This window comes from Fistularia commersonii, chromosome 19 (assembly GCF_037954325.1).
Source record: "Fistularia commersonii isolate RoL2024-O1a breed Wild chromosome 19, RoL_Fcom_v1.0, whole genome shotgun sequence".
NCBI classification, from domain to species: Eukaryota; Metazoa; Chordata; class Actinopteri; order Syngnathiformes; family Fistulariidae; genus Fistularia; species Fistularia commersonii.
The window spans coordinates 5,979,277-5,998,562 of record NC_141302.1 but is presented as its reverse complement, the minus strand read 5'-3'; the positions used below and the strand labels follow the sequence as shown (position 1 = coordinate 5,998,562).

The 19,286-nt window shown below is 42.6% G+C and overlaps 1 protein-coding gene and 1 long non-coding RNA gene across 4 annotated transcripts; one reads left to right on the top strand and one right to left on the bottom strand.

The window, feature by feature from the left end:
* The first annotated feature begins 8,942 nt into the window (after positions 1-8,942).
* Positions 8,943-19,092, top strand: faah2b (fatty acid amide hydrolase 2b). Of its 2 annotated transcripts, XM_086165434.1 has the most exons (12): positions 8,943-9,267; positions 9,922-10,004; positions 10,999-11,135; positions 11,272-11,481; positions 13,615-13,734; positions 13,825-13,960; positions 15,602-15,719; positions 15,790-15,909; positions 16,513-16,624; positions 16,836-17,024; positions 17,168-17,383; positions 17,472-19,092. In XM_086165434.1, the coding sequence occupies exons 1-11, from the start codon at positions 9,079-9,081 to the stop codon at positions 17,341-17,343; spliced, it is 1,590 nt and encodes a 529-aa protein (XP_086021560.1). In that variant the 5' UTR covers positions 8,943-9,078; the 3' UTR covers positions 17,344-17,383; positions 17,472-19,092. The 2 variants fall into 2 exon arrangements, with proteins under 2 accessions (XP_086021560.1, XP_086021559.1); XM_086165433.1 differs by having other exon boundaries at positions 17,168-19,092.
* On the bottom strand, positions 11,560-13,731 carry LOC147223539 (uncharacterized). Of its 2 annotated transcripts, XR_015107554.1 has the most exons (3): positions 13,423-13,553; positions 13,238-13,264; positions 12,490-12,544 (listed from the first exon to the last, which is right to left on the bottom strand). It is a non-coding gene; the product is annotated as an uncharacterized LOC147223539 (long non-coding RNA). The 2 variants fall into 2 exon arrangements; XR_015107555.1 differs by lacking the exon at positions 13,238-13,264 and having other exon boundaries at positions 11,560-12,544; positions 13,423-13,731.
* Positions 19,093-19,286: the final 194 nt, after the last annotated feature.

Genomic DNA, 19,286 nt, shown 5'->3' with positions numbered 1-19,286 from the left:
TGTAAGCGTAAACAGGATTAAAGGCCTGTGAGCAATATTTAATTCTAGAAATAAGGGGGGGGAATAATACATTAAAATAATAACATTAATAATAATAATAATAAAATGGCAAGGGGAATACAATATGTATTTAACTCGGTAGAAACTCTGGCACAACAATTTCCTTCGGGATAAATAAATTTATTCTTATTCTTATTCTTATTCTTATTCTTATTCCTATTCTTATTCTTATTCTTATTCTTATTCTTATTCTTATTCTTATTCTTATTCCTAAAGGAATATCAGCCATGAAATTGTATATTTTTTAGTTTTTGGATTTTTCTATAAGTTTTAAAGATTTTTCTTATATTATATTCAAAATCATTTATAAAGAGTGTAAAATTGGGGGAACATTTTCTGTTTTTGTGTATGAAGAGCTTGGCCAGACCTAAAATAACAGTGACACAGAGTTCCTCTCTTTTGTTGCCTAAAAGTAAACCAAATGTTGTATTATCTCTTGAGATAGAAATTGGTGATGACGGAAATTTGTGTTTAATCCATTTTTGAGTTTTAGCCCAAAAGCCTTGTACTTTTCCGCACAAGAAAAATATATGATCTGTGGTTTCAATGTCATTTGTATGAAACGCACAGCATCAGAAATATTCAATTAAATATCAACCCCAAAAAAATGTAGTTACACCCGATCTAGAGCTATTTGCTGACCTGAGAAGGTAAAAGAACTGATCTAGATGCACTAATTTAGACGTTTTATGACTCAAGGGAATGCAGGAACCCGAACAGCCACATGCATTATGCGCATGCGTCTGGGGGTGGGGGTGCACCATTTTCTCTAGACATTAAGACACACTGTGTTAAAGAAATACAAGTAAAAGGCTAACAACAACCTGAAATTTTATTATTACTGTCTCATTTTCTTCTCCGATTGAGAAGCCCCCCCGAGGCTCCGGGTTTCCTCATCACACCTGTGTCTATGGGTCCAGGACTGAATCAGAAATACTTACAAGCCCTCTTGCAATCCCACATGAGAAAATCAGTTCACATCTCACTAAACACCCTTTTCTTTCTTTTTTTGACAGGAAGTAAACAGTAAAGAGCAGAACTTCTCTCTGAGTTCCTCTCCCGCTTTTCTTTTTTGACAGTGGAATGTTTGATTCAGTGGCACGGAGTTCACGGAGACGTCCGTCAGTGTTTAGTTCGGCTCAGGAATTTGTAATAATTTCCAGCGAAGGGGACGTGATATCCTTCATCTCTCAGAGGGCAAATCCGTGTTGTTGACCTTTCACCTGCATTAGAAATGGACTGAGTTGTTTGGAAGTGCAGTCCATGCCATGCAGAGTACAGCTGAGGATAAGTTTTACACATTTTTTTCAAACAAAAACTAGTGGCGCCGCAAGGTTAATTAAATCAAATTTCGGTTGAAACGTATGGCGGGCAAACATGAAACCAGATGGGTTAAACAATCATCTCATCTAAAATGTGTACAATAACAATAAGTAAGACACAAGCAAAGGCGTTTTACAATGGTAAAAGTATGGTCAAAAGAGGAAAAAACAACTGAGAGAAATGAGAAGAAATGAAAACTATGTAATGTATGTCACGTGATAGGCTGTTGTTGCTGAGACATCATTTTTTCATTCCTCACCTTTTGCCTCAAGAAGAAAAAGGGTCACAAGCGGGAGCGAAATATAGTTGCGTCATGACTCATGAGATGGAAAAGAGGACGATAAAGCAGATGATATTGTTTATTCTGTGAAGATTGGTCGAAAGATCTTTGCAATTAGGAAACCACACACTGGTGCAAACAGCAAACTGTCACAAGCTAGGTTATCTCTTTAAATGCTTGTTACCAGCTACACTGATCAGTAGCAGATTAAAAGGTGCTGAGACAAAAGATGAGAAAAGGTCACCTCGTCCAACAACTGAAGATCAGACATTTCCAGTTGAAATAATGCCAATCTAAAACATCACTGTTATACATGCTAGGAAGACAAAAATCATGCAAATAACCGGGTACCGCCGTAGAAAATCATTAAATATGATTAATATGGCCGGTGACATGAACATCAGTGCTCGTCACAGCCGATCCTGAACTTTGTGCTGAAGTCGAAGGGGCTCGATGCCCGAGTCATAAAAAAAATATCTCATACAGCAGCGAGCCATCTCGCACCTTTCGGCAACAACCTCCCTGTCAGGGTGCACTGAGTGACCCCCTCCCTCCCCCACCGCCTTGCCAAGCTTCACAGAACAAGGTGTGTCTGTGTGTGTGTGTGTGTGTGTGTGTGTGTGTGTTAGCCTGATCTGTTGTATTGGCTGGAGCTGAAATAATCCCACCATTGTTGCCGATAAAAATACCATTTATGATTTAGAGCTACTCATCACTTATTCATCAAACAGAATATCGTATTGGTTGTGAGTTGGGTTTCAGATGGGATTATTTGCTTGTGAGTGTGCGTGAGGATGTCTAGTTGTGTGACAGGGGATTATGTTGACCCCAGCTGACCCCTTTGTCTCTCAGTTAGTCTTTATCACCTGGTTGGGTTATAAACTCCAAGACAGAGATATGTGTCTGGGGACAATCCTTTCAAATACCATGAATATCTTAGAAGACAAAAACTAACACCAGCGAATAAAGTCCCCCGTCCTGCAAGCATTTTATTTCAATTCAGTTGATATTTAAGAAAATGACAGGGTGACGTTGATTTGTAAGTAAAAGCTAATGCAAATTGTCAACAGACCCATAATAATTTAGTTAAAAAAGTATGAAAAATTTTGTCATCACCTTTGTTTATCATGCAATGTTTTATTGATAGTATCTATGTGTGCTACCTTTCATGCTTCATGAAATATATATATATATTGATCTGTATATAAATCAGTTTTCTCCTTTTTTTAAACTCTAGTTTCCGGGTATTCAAATAGAAATATATTCAGATTCACTGACAGGTGGAAAAGAGAAAAAGACCCCGTTAGCGTCCTGCGCTAAACACAGTTATTATTCGGCTCCGGCCAATAATAACTTGATATTCATTCCACATGCAGCATCACGGCCTCAAATCAGCAAAATCCCCTCCCTCCCTCCCTCCTGTGGGTTTCATGATGGGGTGGAAAATATTTTTTAATGAGGTCCCATTCGGACTGCCTGCCCACGAGCATTCAAGTCAACCTATAGGAGGATCAATATCAACGTGCTTCCTGCTCTTCAGCTGCTCTCCCACACGGGACGGATCAATCCTGTCAGGTCAAAACCGGCAGGACGGACTTCAGCCACGAGGCCCCGCAAGTCAACAGATGCCAGGAAATTAACCGCCAAGGTCATAAACATCTATCATGATGAAGAGAAAAACCTTGTCTTGGTTCCATTTTTCTTCAAAACAGTGATCCTGTGTGAGTTCTAATATATATATATATATATATATATATATATATATATTTTAATTTTAAGGTAGGTGAATTATCGCACCTGGAAAAGTCTCTGAAGCTCAAATCTGGATGTCTGCTTTCAGTGTAGTAAAGCAGCAAAAATGAAAAGAAACATACAAAACACAGTGGCTGGCGTGGATCCGTGTTGTCACCCAGTGTGGCCCTTAGTTACAACCCGTCTGCGGGTGCTGACGGCCATGTTGGTGAAGCGGGGGGGGTGTTATAATTGGTTTTCGGAGCACCAGCTGTTTCACGCGCCCGCATGCTGCTCCCAAAAGGAGGTGCTGATGGGGGTGGCGTGCTCGCCACATGGCTCACACCCCCATCCCCACCCCCACGTGGACAGCCTCTCGTCGTAGACGGGGCCTCCTGCTGACGTCTGTTTGAAAAAGGATCATTGCTTGTATTTATCCCTGTAAAAAAAAACAAAAAAAAAACAAGGCAAACCAAACAAATCAGGAAAAAACAAATAAACACAGGAAATTTCCTTTTGTTTTGTTTTAGTCATGCAAGCGTTTGTTCAAGTAAGTGAAGGGGAGCAGGAGACATTAATGATGATAATTCAATTTCGATAGGTAAAACATGTTATGACGAAAAGAGTCATCTGACAAAATGAGGAGTTAGAAACCCCGTTAATCATTTATTAGTTCATTCATTCAAATATTAGATCAGATTATCTTTTATGCCCTATTTCAATGAAGTTTGTTCTGAGACGCCGTTTCACAAACAAAATTAGGCGTCCAGAAAACAGAACGTCACCAGAAACACACACATACACACACATGAGCAGAGACGTGCACGCAAACGTCACAGCAACTCCATTTTTCACTCCCACATTAAATGCTTGAGCTGCTGACCGACTGCTTCTCCTCCCACAAACGACAAACTTGCAGAATGAACTAAATACAAACAGAAATAATAGAATACTAATGTAGTTTTTGATATCCAATTTAAAAAAAAACAACCCAAAAAACTGAACAATACACCACAAATCGCTTTTCTGATCAGAGAGCAGTTTGGAGAAACCATGCCAACATTCAACTTTGCAGTATTTCCTCAGGAATCAGGCCGATATCTATGTTGAAACAAATGTTTTCACAATATTGCAAAATGTCAGAGCACGTCTGTTCATTGGTATGAACTGGAAAAATAAGGTCTCTGCTTTTGTGCGACTGAAGTCTTAGCTTTAAACCTTTATGGTTTTTAACCTTTAAATAGCTGGGGCAAATCTTATTCGGCGGCAAAACTGACTTAAATAAATCGGATGATTTTTTTTTTAAGAACTGCTAATGATATTAAAGTGACACCCGTGCTCGCAGGGGACGGGGGGAGAGTGCCTGTGTGTTGGAGATGTTGGCGTGTAACTTTAAATAATGAAAAGCGTCCCTTAGGCGCAAAGAAGAACCCGCATCAATCCCTCGGGCCGAGCGGAGGAGGAGAAAGTGGATGAGGGCGAAGAGCAGCTCCTTCCAAAGGGAGCAGTAAAGTTAATTACTGTCCACTCCGAGTCCCGGGAACCAGATGGTTTTCCGTCATTAACAAAATGAAATGCCTGGTGTCGCCACTCCCGGCTTCGTCGGTTTTCCAAGCATCGCGACGTGTGGGATATTGTTTGGTCTGGACTCGTCAGATAAAGAGTCCACGGCGTGATGGTTGAAGCCGGCAGACACAGAGCTGCTGAAAGATGCGTGTGTGGGAGTTAGAAACTGATAGGACTGACGGCGGGGAGCCGACAAAAGCCTCCCTTGAAGAACACAAGAGAGCACATGATGAATTCACCGCAAAGACATCATCATGGAGGAATGGGGGAAGAGTGTGTGTCTGTGTGTGTGTGTGTAGGGGGGGTTTCAATGAAATCACATTTTACTTCATACGCTGCAGCTTCAATAACAGATGAAAACAAAGTAAATTGTGTGTTTTCCTGGCCTTTGCCTCTTGTCTCGACTTGCCCAAGACTTTTCTGAGCTCGAGTGCTCAGGTTTCACCTGACAGGTAAGGAATGATCTGCTTTTCTTCACCTGGACGGGAATATATGTTTTTGTTATGTTTTTGGAGAGGGCGTATCCCCGGGGTGGAGGGGGGAACTGGCCTTTTGACACCCAGCCATCTCTTCACGTTGCAAAACAGAAATTTCAGGCGCTGCTGAATATTAAGGGTCGGAGGCCGGTGTGTTTCTGGGATGGGGCGCAACACGGAACTGTAAAACCTTTTTTTTTTCCCCCCGAGGGCGGAGAGAAAGGGAACCGAGCTCATCAGCATAAAATGCTCCTTCTGCTGCCGATTGGCATTTATTCTGAAAAACAGCCATGAAATGAAGTCCCCCGCTGCTGACAACTGATCAATAAATCGCCTGGCAGGGTGGCGCTGCCGTTCTGTGGATATTATTGATTTCACATTCTTTCGGTTCACTCAGTTAATCCCAAATATGACGCTTTGCACCACAGTGGTGACTCTCACATTAGTCATCTTAATTGAGCTCCTATTGAAAACTGAATTGGTGTTTTTGTGTCTAATTTTATATACTTATTTTTTGCACATCTGCATTTACTTATTTCTCAGTTTCTACAAATATAAGTTTAATTACTTATGTATCTTTCAAATATATTTTTCCAAAAAAATTCTTACTTCAAATGTTTAGAGATTTATTTATGCATTTCTAGATTCAGTACTCTTATTTCTACATGTATTAGCTTAGCAATGTCAGGTTTTCCTTTTTTCCCCCTCAACTTTCATTCTATCTTCCTAAATCTGTTTATGCATTGTATTGCATTTTTAAATAAAGGGCCCTGCATGCAATTAAGTTTTTTAAAAACATGGTTGAAACATTATTTAAGTGTAAAATGTCATATATTATTGAGGCAAAATTAGCTTACATACTAACATATTGCCATGGAGACTACCCTGCACTATCTATTTTGTTGTTGTTGATTATTATTGTTATTATCATTATTATTATTATTATTGTTATTATTATTAACTATCAGCCAGAGTGAAAGGAAAGGCATACAAGACAGTGGTGAGACCAGCTGTGTTTTATGGTTTAGAAACTGTGACATTGAGGAAAAGACAGGAGACAGCGCTAGAGGTCGCAGAGATGAAGATGCTAAGGTCTCTTTGGGAGTGACCAGGATGGATAGGAGCAAGAATGAATCTATCAGAGGAACAGCACATGTTAGATGTTTATGAGAGAAGGTCAGAAGACCAGACTGAGATGGTTGGGTCATGTACAGAGGAGGGATAGAGAATGTATTGGTAGACGGATGCTGGAATTGGAGCGGCCAGGCAGGAGGTCTTGAGGAAGACCAAAGAGAAGATTTATGGATGCAGAGAGAGAAGATATGAAGGTAGATGAATAAAGAGAATAGGGTTAGATGGAGAAAGTTGATACGCTGTGGCGACCCCTGAAGGGAAAAGCCGACAGGAAGAAGAATAATTAACACATTATTGTTGAATTCTATGGATTCCTGTAGGTATATTTGACAGTAAAAGTGGTTAACCCTGAAAGAAAGTAGCACATTTTCATGAGCTGATCCTACGTTGAATGGGACTATAGATGTAAAATGCTTTTAGTGAATAGAAAGGAACATATATGTGAACTTTGTTTCGGTTGAAGAAATGTCTTCACAAAGGAGTATGTTTGAAAAGTACTCACAAGACGTTTTAAAAGATTTAAGAGAAGCGGGATTCTCATCTAACCCACTGACCTCCTTCGCCGAGGCTTTTTTTCTTCTGCTCTTTCTACATGCTTTGGATTTTCATTTTGTGGCCTTCAGTAACCCTGTCCTCTAGTGGCAGAAACCCCGAACTTCAGTGGGTTTCGACTTGCAGCCTCAGCGGGAAAACGTACAATTCCTAAGGTATTTCGAGCAAAAGATGTTTTTTTTGTAATTCGACATAATCTGCTTAAATTAATGAATCGCGTTCCATATCTGTCACGTGTGTTCCTTGGAGTTCAGATTTCTGTTATTTTTACTTTTCCAGAACCACTTGGCTTCTCTACTTTTAGCAGTCGTAACACGACTCTTGTGTGTCTCATCTATTTACAAGATAAAGTAATATTACATATTTTGTACTATGACTGATTGAAATATATGACTGTGAGTGTTTGTACCTGCATGGTTGTACATTTCAGAGAAAGTAAACTAGTTAGTACATGAGTTATCATGACATCATAAATACCTCAACATGACAATTAGAAGATAAACTAAGGGACAATAAAACATGCTGTAATTCATAGACACTCAGGTCTTGAATTTCTTTATAAACCATCAATAAAGCCCTCAGATCTTTAGCCCAGAGGGAAAAGTGGAACCAATAGGGCTGCAATAAACAGGTCTTTTTAAATCAACAATTTGAATTCATTTTCATTCTGTTAATTCTGTTCAAAAGTAGTTGACTGACAGATCCATCCATCTATCTATCTATCTATCTATCTATCTATCTATCTATCTATCTATCTATCTATCTATCTATCTATCTATCTATCTATCTATCTATCTATCTATCTATCTATCTTTAAAATGAATCTTATTCACAAATGTCATATTTTGAGAAATAACGTCATGTAGCCTTTAGCAGTGAAGAGTTTGAGATAAGGCAGTATTTCAAGGAATAAGAAAGAAAATAAAACCTGCTGGAAAATGAGACAAACATATGCATGCACACACACACACACACACACACACACACACACACACACACACACACACACAAGAGGCCTAAAAATAATCTCAAAATCAAGACTTCAGTTTTCTCACTGACTTTAAAAGGATAATAACCCAGGCTGAACAAGAGCAGACCATAAAGTTGTATTGTATAACTGTATTATGACCTGAGTCAGTCTTATTGATGCTATGCACAGAAAAAAAAAAAAACAATCATTTCCCAATTTTACAAGGTAGATCCTTACAACCCACAGTATTGCTGTGTGCGGTTGTTGTAAATGTAATACAAAGGTGTTATTTGTCAAATGTAAGACGGTGCGAGAGGAAGTCTTCTATCAAACTAACCTTAAATTTTGTTTTTTGTTTTTTTACACCTGCGATAATCCGAGATGCCGAGTTTGTAAAGTCATTCTCAAGTTAGCATTAGTGAGTACTGTAAAATCAACTTCCGGTATGGAATTTCAAAATGTACCTTGTTTTTAGGATACCGTTTCAATTCGGACCGGCGTACGTAGCGAATAAACTTGAGATGTTCTCCCATCTGGTTTCCCAACAAAAAGCATCAGCTTAAGAAAGTGAACATAGTTTCAAGACAACTAAGAAAAATGCATCACATCGAGGTCATAAACCAACATGAGGAGCAACTTAGACCCCATGCCTAAAAATTCTTTCAACTCCACTTGAATTCAAAATTCTATTCTTAAGTATATTGTCAGATGTGTGCATCAGTTGTGGTATTTAAAAGACAAATGTATTTGTCCAGTCGAAATGCGCGACTGACGTCGTTACGGCATCAGGCTTTTATTATGAAAGTGTAAATCAACACTTCCGGTTTTTACCTTTTGAACGTCATCTAACTTGACACAACAGGAACTAGGGAGCAGATGTGTCCTTACGGTTGTAAATGAGCGGCTTCCCCGGGACGTCCGCAGACGCGCATCGACGCAGCCGCTCACCAGCTGCCGGCCGTCCGCGTCCGGAATCAGAGTGAACCATGGCTCCGAGCTGCTGGGAAACAGCGCGATTCTGGCTCCTCAAGATGGTCTTGGGGTTCTGCTACAGGCTGTACTGGCTCCTCTCACCGCGGGGAGCCGCCGTCCCCGCCGGAAAGCTACCGCCCGTCGGCAACCCGCTCCTGACCGCGTCGGCGATGCAGCTGGCCCGGAAGATCCGGCGGAGGGAGGTGAATCACCATGTTTTCCCTCACTTTAATGTCACTCTTTCATTTTTATTTGATTGTCTTTTTTGGTATAACTAACCCACGGCCCGTCTGCTCTTGTACCCTTCACTATTATTTTATGTATTTATTTATTTTACCCAAACATATCAAGGGAGGAAAGTAGCATCCGTGGAGCAACAGCACCTGATCCGAAGCGTCACTGGTTACCTGAAGGCAACTCAACCAGGATAGATGGTTCAGACCTAATAATGATGATAATAACGATAATAATAACAATCAATTAATAGCAATGCGTGTTATTTCAGGCACCTTACTTGGTATTGATGAATACTGCACAGATATACACAGAAAATTCAGATTTGAAAGAACCCACAAAAGTAAAAACAATTAAAGCGATAAAGTGAGATGAGATTGCAGTTCCGTCTGTGGGAAACAAAATAAAGCGCAAACATTCCACAGTTGGGAATAACATTAAATTAGTCGGCCACGTGCGTTTCAGCGTTGAAATAGTCGTGGCTTATCTGGTGACCCTCACCCTCACCTGCTCTCTTTTACCAATCTGCCCAGAGGTAAAACCTCGAAGCTGTCAGGTATGCAGAAATTATTGTGGGGATTCTGGGTGAAATACTGACACACCCCTTCTGAATATATCTGCAGGTGTCTAGCGTGGAGGTGGTGCAGGCGTACATCGACAGGATCCAGGAAGTCAACCCTTTTCTCAATGCCGTGGTGAAAGACAGGCAAGCGTCCCCCTCTTTTGAACTCACGACTCCATGTGGTCGGGGGTCCGTGGACGGCCAAGTGGTCAGGTTGCCTCTCTCGTCCTGTATTCTTGATTTCTCAAGTCTCACACGGGGTCAAACATCGGGGTGTGACATGATGTGTCCAGGAGTTTCCCAACCCTCCCTTAGAATTAGCTCCTCTGTCTCAATATTAGGGCGGTAGAAAAGCTGTTTCCACGCTAGTGAAGAATACCGAGAGCCCCTGAATCCCAGTCAAATGTGCCAGGACGTGCGGCGGCACACGCTTCTGGTCTTGTTTATTTACTCCTGTTGGTTTAAGGGCGTTCTGGGTCGGCACGGAGAGACGCTGACGCACGAGCGGAACAGCTCTGTGCGTCGAAGCGGACCACGAAGACGCGGATCTCTCTGGAGATTTCTACACGAGACACTCGGCTAGCTTCCTCTCTCGCCGGCTGCAGCGTCATCTCCTGGCCGTGTCATTTTTCTCCATGTGGTGCTGATGGTGTTTGTCCCACAGAGATCAATCAGATCCAGCTTAGAAAATCAGTATGCTGATGATAAAGAAGGACTGTGTCACTTCAGGACCTCGCTGCACGAGCAGAAGCCTCCGCACAAGATTCTTCTTTCGACGATAAGAACAGTTATTACGGTTTCATCGGAGAGCAATATCAATAATAAATGCATATATAAAAATAACTCCGTTGAGCTTGATTGCAGTGCGGCATCGCAACCTTACTAATGTCCTGTTTCAGAATAATTACATTAAATATGTGATGATCAAATTAGCCTAGCGTGCTCCCCGGCATCTCTAAGCAACAGAAATTATAATCTTTTCATGAGGGATGAATGGCCTAAGTGAGTTAACATCCATGTCTGTCCAGACAGCTCAGAATAAACATGGCCTCCACCGTGCCGGGGGGGGGGGGGGAAACAACATCTACAGCGAACGTTAAAAGTTTTTTTTATCGTGCTTTATTTCTCCCCTGGTCAGGTTTTCCCTCGCACTCCAGGAAGCGGCTCAGGTGGACAAGCTTATCGAGGAGGAGACGGGGGGAGAGGAGGTCCTGGAGGACCGGCTGCCTCTACTGGGCGTCCCGCTGTCCGTCAAGGAGTGCTTTGCCCTCCAGGGTAACTTTCCAATGACCTGCTGCCTGCATTTACCTCCTTCTTTTTAGATAAAAACGTTCTTTTTCAGCGATCGGGGGAGGATTTCACCACTGAAATTGACACGAGAACGTGTGTGTGTTGTCGCTGTGTGTGCCAGGCATGCCCTACACATCGGGGGTGATCTCCAGGAAAGGAGTGGTGGCCTCGGTGGACGCCCCGCCCGTGGCCCTGCTGAAACGGGCCGGCGCCATCCCGCTGGGCGTCACCAACACCAGCGAGCTTTGCATGTGGTGCGAGTCCAACAACCACCTCTATGGCATCACCTGCAACCCCTACGACTTCCAGAGGATACCCGGGGGAAGCTCAGGTCAGACTCTCCCTGTTGTTTCGCCGCAAAACCGTTCGCTTCTTTCCTTGCTCGTGTTTTTGAGTCGAAGGAGATTCAAAATTCAAAGTGTTTATTATCATATGCACAGTGCGGAAACATATTTCCCTTCTTCTTCTTCTTTCGACTTTTCCCGTCAGGGGTCGCCACAGCGAGTCAACTTTCTCCATCTAACCCTATTCTCTGTATCTTCCTCTCTCACACCAACTACCTTCATATCCTCTCTCACTACGTCCATAAATCTTCTCTTTGGTCTTCCTCGAGACCTCTTGCCTGGCAGCTCCAATTCCAGCATCCGTCTACCAATATATTCACTATCTCTTCTCTGTACATGACCCAACCATCTCAGTCTAGCTTCTCTGACCTTCTCTCCAAAACATCGAACATGTGCCGTCCCTCTGATAGACTCATTCCTGATCCTATCCATCCTGGTCACTCCCAAAGAGAACCTCAACATCTTCATCTCTGCAACCTCTAGTTCTGCCTGCTGTCTTTTGGTCATTGGAACAGTTTCTAGTCCATACATCATCGCTGGTCTCACCACTGTCTTGTACACCTTCAATCAAATTCTTACTTTGCTGTCCGCAGTGCATTTAGATATGTATTGATAAGAAATATCCATCCATTGTAAACATTATTTTAAATATGAACAGTGTTGGCAGTGCAGATGACACATTCGAGTGCGGGTGCAAGAATGAATACAGTTTAAATGGACAGTAGTTCCATGTGCAGATGAACGCTACACTGACTGTGCTGCATGTAAAGGAAAGTGCAGAAAAAAAGACGACTGAGTATCGACAGTTCAAGGGTCTGAAGGCAGTCAGGTAGAACGAGTTCTTTAGTCGTGTCATTCTGCATTTCACACTTGCGGACCTCTGGCCCGAGGATAGAAGCATTAACGCTCCACTGTAGGAGCGGGCGTGGTCCTCGGCGATGGAGGCAGCTCTCCTGTGGACTCTGCGGTGGTAGGTGCTCTGCAGAAAAGGCAGTGGGGTTCCGGCGCCTGGATGCTCTCAACAATGCGGCTGTAGAAGTTGCTGAAGATCTAAGAAGACATGCAAAACCTCCTCAGTCTCCTCAGGAAGTCCGGCCGCTGTTGAGCCATCCTGACCGTCTGCGCGGTGGATTCACCTCGGGGAGGAGGTGGAGCCATTGATGGCGTGAGGTCAAATCGTGGTTTGGTCTGATAGCATTCAAGCTGTGCTCGTGTGTTTAATAAAAGAAACACGCAAAAAGCTCAGTTATTCCCCCTCTTCCATTTGAAAGACATCACTTAAGGGTTTAGAGTGTATTATCTCAGGTGTTTTTTTTCCAATTCCCACTGAACTTAAACCTTTCTAATTTTGCCCTTTTTAACGCAGAGAATCACAAAGTGCACATTTACATTTGCGTTAATTATAATAATAACATTGATGATAGTCAAATCATTTATTGATGTCATATCTGATCTATGAATGACCAATTAGCTGGTTGTTTGCTTTTCTTCTACTTTTTAGTGATGAAATGTTTTCCAAATTATATTTTTATCATTTTTGTGTTATAGCTTTCAAAAACCTGGCTCTTGTAATTTAAATTTTACTGACATCTCATCCTCAAAGGCAAGAGCAGGGTTTTCTTACTCGATAATAGAAGCGTGAAGAGGCACTGCGTTAAGCACACACACACACACAGTGATTATCTTCAGTAATAAATTACGTCTACATTTAAAATCAGTTTGCTTCAGACGTCTCACACTCACTCATTTCTTGCCCCCGGCCAAAGTACTCTGAGGACAAATGGGGAAAAAGAAAACAAAAGACGGCAAAGGGTTAAACCCGTAGGATCGGCCTGCAGGAGTTTTTTTAGTGCAGACATTATAAAAACAAAGATTCACAAACTTGTTTCTTCAATTTGTCTATCATCGAACAAAGAGAGAAAACTAACCTTAACTCTTCTTGCGAGGCGCTCGAACATTCCAGCCGCCTTGGAGATCCTGCTGAGCCAGTTGTGTGGGAGCCGCAGGCGGACTATTGGGGGAAACAAATCTGTCACACAATCCACTGGTGTGTCCACCTGCTCATTTTCTTTCCCTCCTCTCCACTCCCTGTACACGGGCGGGTTCTGTGCACTCATCAGGCGGAGAGGGAAGCATCCTGGGAGGTGCCGGCGCTGTCATCGGCGTGGGCTCCGACATCGGCGGCAGCATCCGCATGCCCTGTTTCTTCAACGGAATATTTGGCCATAAAACCACACCTGGTAAAAGAAAGAATAAATTCAGTCACCCTGAAAGAGATTTTTTTTTTTTTTTTTTTTTTCAACAAACGTCCTTCATGCCTTTTCCCGCAGGGGTCATATCGGACGAGAACCAGTACCCCCCTTGCTCCGGCAGACAGGGGGAGTACCTGAGTGCCGGGCCCATGTGCCGCTATGCAGAGGACCTGCTGCCCCTGCTCAGGATCATGGCCGGACCCAACACTCACATGTGAGCTCCATTTAGAGGGATCCAGGTTATCAATATTTGTACCAGCTACATAAAAACAGTAATAGCATCTCTCAACATATTTGTATAAAATTGTAAAAAAAAAAAAAAAAACACTTGTAGGACGGCATTGTTGTTTATGGTGCAACGCGACCCGGGTAGTGACGTCATGAGGTTGCACTGGGCTCGGCACCGTTCGGTTTAGCTTATGCGTAAATCATAGGCTAAATTGTGATAATCATGTGCATCCCCTCCCGTTTGAACCCGAAAGAGATGTGAGTGAGGAGGATGTCGCTGAAGACAGAATCTCAAAATGAGCTTCAAAATGAAGACAAACAAAGAGGCAAAGAGGCAAGAGTCGGCCAAAGTCTCTGGTGTGCATGTGGCAACCGCGTTGCTATGCTAACAGAGAGAGTCTCTTGTAAGGAGCACCACTTTTTGCCATCCGCCGTTCATTGTAGACATACAGCCCGGCGTGCTGACTAAACAGGTGGCTAAACAGGTCGTCAGCTTCCACCATGCATGTGCTGGTGCCTGGTCTTTTGTCATCTGATTCTACTTTTGCAGGAGCAGGTTGTTGACATCCTTGCAGGATAACATCCAGCGTCTCCTGCCTGTGGAGTTTCTCTGAGTGGGCTTCAGTCATTTCCCGAAGACCTTTTGTATAATCGGTAAAAAAAAAAAAAACGGTTGGCACGGCCTTTGGCTTTAGTATCCAAAAAAACTAGCAGCACCTGGGAGCTCTTCCAGCAGCTTAGCTCGGCTAAATGCGTCAAATGGGTCCGAAGAGAAGCGGCGAAAACACAGACGCAGATCCTTAGGACGTTGTGTACGTCCACAAGCAATTTCCCACGCCTTTATCCTTTTCTTGTCTCTTGTAAAGCTTTGTAGACTTACATCAGTCTCTTTGTTTCCCTTGGACTGGAAATTGCACCAAAAAGCAGCACAATGTGGCATTATAACCATATATACCGTACCGTACAGAGCCAATGTTAACACTAGCTGAAAGCCAAAGTTACCATGAGCAACCTCTATACATCATCAACCCAGCATGCATTGCACTAGTAAAACAAATGGCTGTGCCCGTAGGTTAAACTATATTATGAATTGTGGTTTTAAAATAAAGAATATTTTTGTGCTTTTTTTTTTTACCAACACATTCTAGTATGAGGCAAACATTGAAGCATATTTATGCCTATTAGTTCCCTTTAAAAGCTTAAGACCCCTAAAAAATGAATGGCTAGGACTAATGAACCCATTTGAACTCAGAGCTGCATTTTACATACATATTTTTCATACATCAACGTGCCCGTGCATATAGTCTTGGCAGGCACACACACTTTTTATTCACCGCAAGGACAAAGGCTTATCGAGAGAATGCAAACAACTTGTGTGAAAGTTGTGTTGTGACACAATGGCTCATCCACTCATGTCCTGAAACTACTAGCAGCTATGGAGAGTGTAAAGCTTCAGTTTAAAATCAAATATAGAAATATTAGACAAACTGTCACACATGAGGAAACAAAAAAATACATATATGAAAATAAAAATCAATTAACTGAAACGATGGATGTATTTTCAGGTGTTCCTGAATCTTCAGAGTTGGGTTTTGAAGTCAACTGTTGTCTCTGTGTCTCCACACAGGTTGTCCTTGAACTCAAAGGTTGAACTGAAGACGTTGCGGTTCTTTACCGTGCCCAATGACGGCGGGAGTTTCCTGACGACCCCCGTCACCAAGGAGCTCGTTCAGATTCAGAGAAAGGTACATTGATTCCAGTAACTTTCCAGGACGGCTGCAATTTGGAATTCTAAACTTAAAAATTTCCTTCCAGGTGGTGGAACGGCTGGAGAGTGATCTGGAGCTGACGGTCCAGGAGCTGCACTTCCCTGAGCTGCAGTACAGCTTCCAGATCTGGGATACCTACATGGGACTTTGTGATAAAGACGGCAAGGTGAATCCAACTGAGGCAAATCAGGTTGTCAGAACAGAAGTTTCTAGGCTGTATTCTGTTTACCGAACAGCAGGTTTGGATTCCTAACAAATGTCAAGCTCTGCTTGTGAGGTGAAAAAAAGGTAGTAAAGGTACTCCTGTTACACAATCGTGAATCAAGAGTCGAGCTGGTATTCAAAGAGCCACACTTAACACCTGAAGGGAGAGGAGAGGGAGAAGTGAACCCAAAACCGTGGGAGCGAAGGCCAAAAATGGGGGTTGGAGGGAGATCCTGCCGTGGACTGCAGCCCCGGCCACGTTTCAATGATCTGCTTAGCTCGGGTGTCACATAACACTAATCCGATTTCTCATTTCACAGCAACATTGAAGCCGCAAACATCTTCCCGCAAACATCACCCGAGTGGCTTTGTGCATTTATTTGAAATTTGTTGCCACTTCTGACTTGGCTTTTTTAAACGGTAGAATTAATACAACGTATTAATTGAAGATAAGGTATAACCACCAGCTCCTGGCTCTGTCACTGAACAGCTTCCTCTCCGTGGAGTTTGGACACGACATAAATGATTTTTAGAAATGTTAACTTTACCAATATTTTCTTGTCAGCCTCCTCAGCCATTTGCTGAGCTGATGGGGGAGCCCGGCCGACCCGTCTGGCCCCTGTGGGAGGTGCTGAAACGGATGATGGGAAAATCAGAACATACAGTGGCTGCTATCGGTGAGGAAACGTTGCTGTCTATCCTTTTTTTTTTTAATTTGCATGTGTGGTATTAAATTAAAATGATTGAGCTGAAGAAAAAACCCAGAGGACTCAAAAGTACACTTTTTGTATCATCGTATTTTTTAAAACAATATTCTCCGAATATCCGTATGGAAGCTGAAGAGGTTTTCCAAAGCTGTGTGTGTGTGTGTGTGTGTGTTATCCTCAGGACTTGGCCTGATTGATATGACCCAGAGGTCCAAACCATCGCCCTTCTTTATACAACAGAAGGAGAAGCTACAGAAGGAGATGGAGGAGCTGCTGGGGACTGATGGAATTTTGCTTTATCCCTCCCATCCCAGAGTGGCTCCGAAGCACCACCACCCTCTCTTCAAACCCTTCGACTTTTCCTACACCGGTATCAGAACCTCCGGCTTTCATTCTCCCTCCCCTGCTCCAGTGTTCAAAAACACTGACAAACACACCGATGATAAAAGAACGATCCCTTCTGAATTTTCGATTAATCATCATCACCGCTCTCCTTTCCCCGTCCGTCACCAGGTATCTTTAACGTCCTGGGTTTCCCGGTCACCCAGTGCCCGCTGGGTCTCAGCGAGGAGGGTCTCCCACTGGGCGTGCAGGTCGTGGCCGGGAAGCTGCAGGACCATCTGACTCTGGAAGTGGCGCTCTATCTGGAGAATGCGTTCGGAGGCTGGAGGGACCCTGGGGCAAACTGAGTGGACCCTTCCAGGCGAGCTGACGGTGACTGGCCTACAGGTGACCAGAGATACAGTGTGTAAGGAGAGCTTTCCAAAACAAAAACAAGGCTTTTTGCACTTAAATAGACCAATATATTATTTTCCAGGAAACAGTAACAGAGGAAATTTCCATCTGAGCTACGGAGCTACTAAATGAATTGTATCAAGAGCGGTTTTAAGAAAACCGTGCACTTGAATCCAAGCGTGAAGGGTCTTCTGTCTTATCAATGTTTAATAAAATGATCAGTAGGTAACGCAACCTCCGTGCAGGTGTTATACCAGAACATTGCCGGGAGGCTCTCTAGCAGCTTGCTTTCCATCTTTCCACGAACAAGGCTCCGCTCAGACGTGAGTGGTTCGAGCTTCTCCTCTCAGAGCACAAACAGCTGATCGGTCGCGGCAGTAAACGTCAAACCTCTTTTTAAATGAGCAGAAACCTCCCGGAGTGAATACGAGAGCAACGTAGCATTGGGGGAGAATTCAAAATGCACTTGACATTTAATTATTTGCCTGTATACTGGGTTAATCGTTGGGGAAAGGGTCCGGTTTCTTTTAAAAATGCAAGATATTCTGAAAACTTTCCGAACACAGAAAATAGTCTGTTCATTAGTCGGTCAGTTGCCCTGAGCATAATGACACAGGAAGATTCAGGTCAAAGGTTTTACTCAACAAAAACTCGTGCCCCTCCCTGGTCTTGTGAAAGATGCCGTAGCAAGAAGTTAAAATGATCTGGCAATAAGTGAGACCGGGAAATCATCAACAGAGGATCGGACACCAGGAGTTAATGATTGGAATTAAATTTCTTGGCTCTGAATGTCCGGTTCACACCTCGGTTGAATAATCATAAGGGTGTTGGACAAGCGGACCAATCATAGGAGCCAAAGGTCTAATCAGACAGGAATTGAGACTCATGTTCAAGGTTCATCCTTGTGGACAGATTTTTACAAGCCTGAATTCTCTGAAACTGAGGAAACATGTCAACACACACCTGTGTTTTCACCTGGAGCCACCAATGGGCATTTAATACAGAACAAAAAATTATTAGCTGAGAAAGAATTAACTTAAGATTTTTTTTCTCCTTTGACTTTCACTGAACCAAATAAGTTCTGGTTGAAGGGCTCAGAGTGGGTCCTTTTCTTTTTCAGTTTCAAGGGGACTTCTTGATTTGTCAATCAATATCATATATATTTGCCACTTTTGGGCAATCCTCTTTGGTTTGAAAGAAACTAAATTTCTTCCATCCAAAAATCGTAAATTCCAAGACAATCAGCCAAAATAAGCTTTAAGAAGGAAAGTAGTAACGTTAGTAGTAGTAGTAACATAACTTAAATAATGGACCTATTTGTCAAATCATTTTCCACCTGATTAGTTCAAATTCTTGGAAAAAGTACCTTTTTTATCAAAATGTCATTTGTAAATCAAAATCATAAATTAAGCCTGATTCAACCTGATTGTTCAGCACTGAAAGAAAAAAAAAATCCCAAATTTGTTCTTTTACATTCAAGCACACGCATTCCTCTGTTTTAGGCTGTCCAGGCTTTAAATAAATCCTTAATGCTGTCGATTGAGCACAAGTAGACGTCCTTCACATCCACACGGGGATCACAGATTTGTGGAATTATGATTCCGGCACATGTAAAGCCTTTTCTTGTGATGATGTGAATGTTTACTGCAAATTGATTGTGACGACTCTTGTGTTTCATACATTAAAAGTTGTGAATCTTATCACCTGATTGTACGACCTTGTGTTTTCTTAAGCCGCCTTGTCGACTTGTCGAAAGTGTTTTCCCTAGCATGTTTAGATCACTGAAGTCGTTCTCCACCGCACGATCCGACCTTTGACCCGAGTGGGAACCGATGCAACTTCACCTGAGTGCACAATAAGGAGTTCTGCTGTCGGACCTGCATGAGCAACAAAGTAT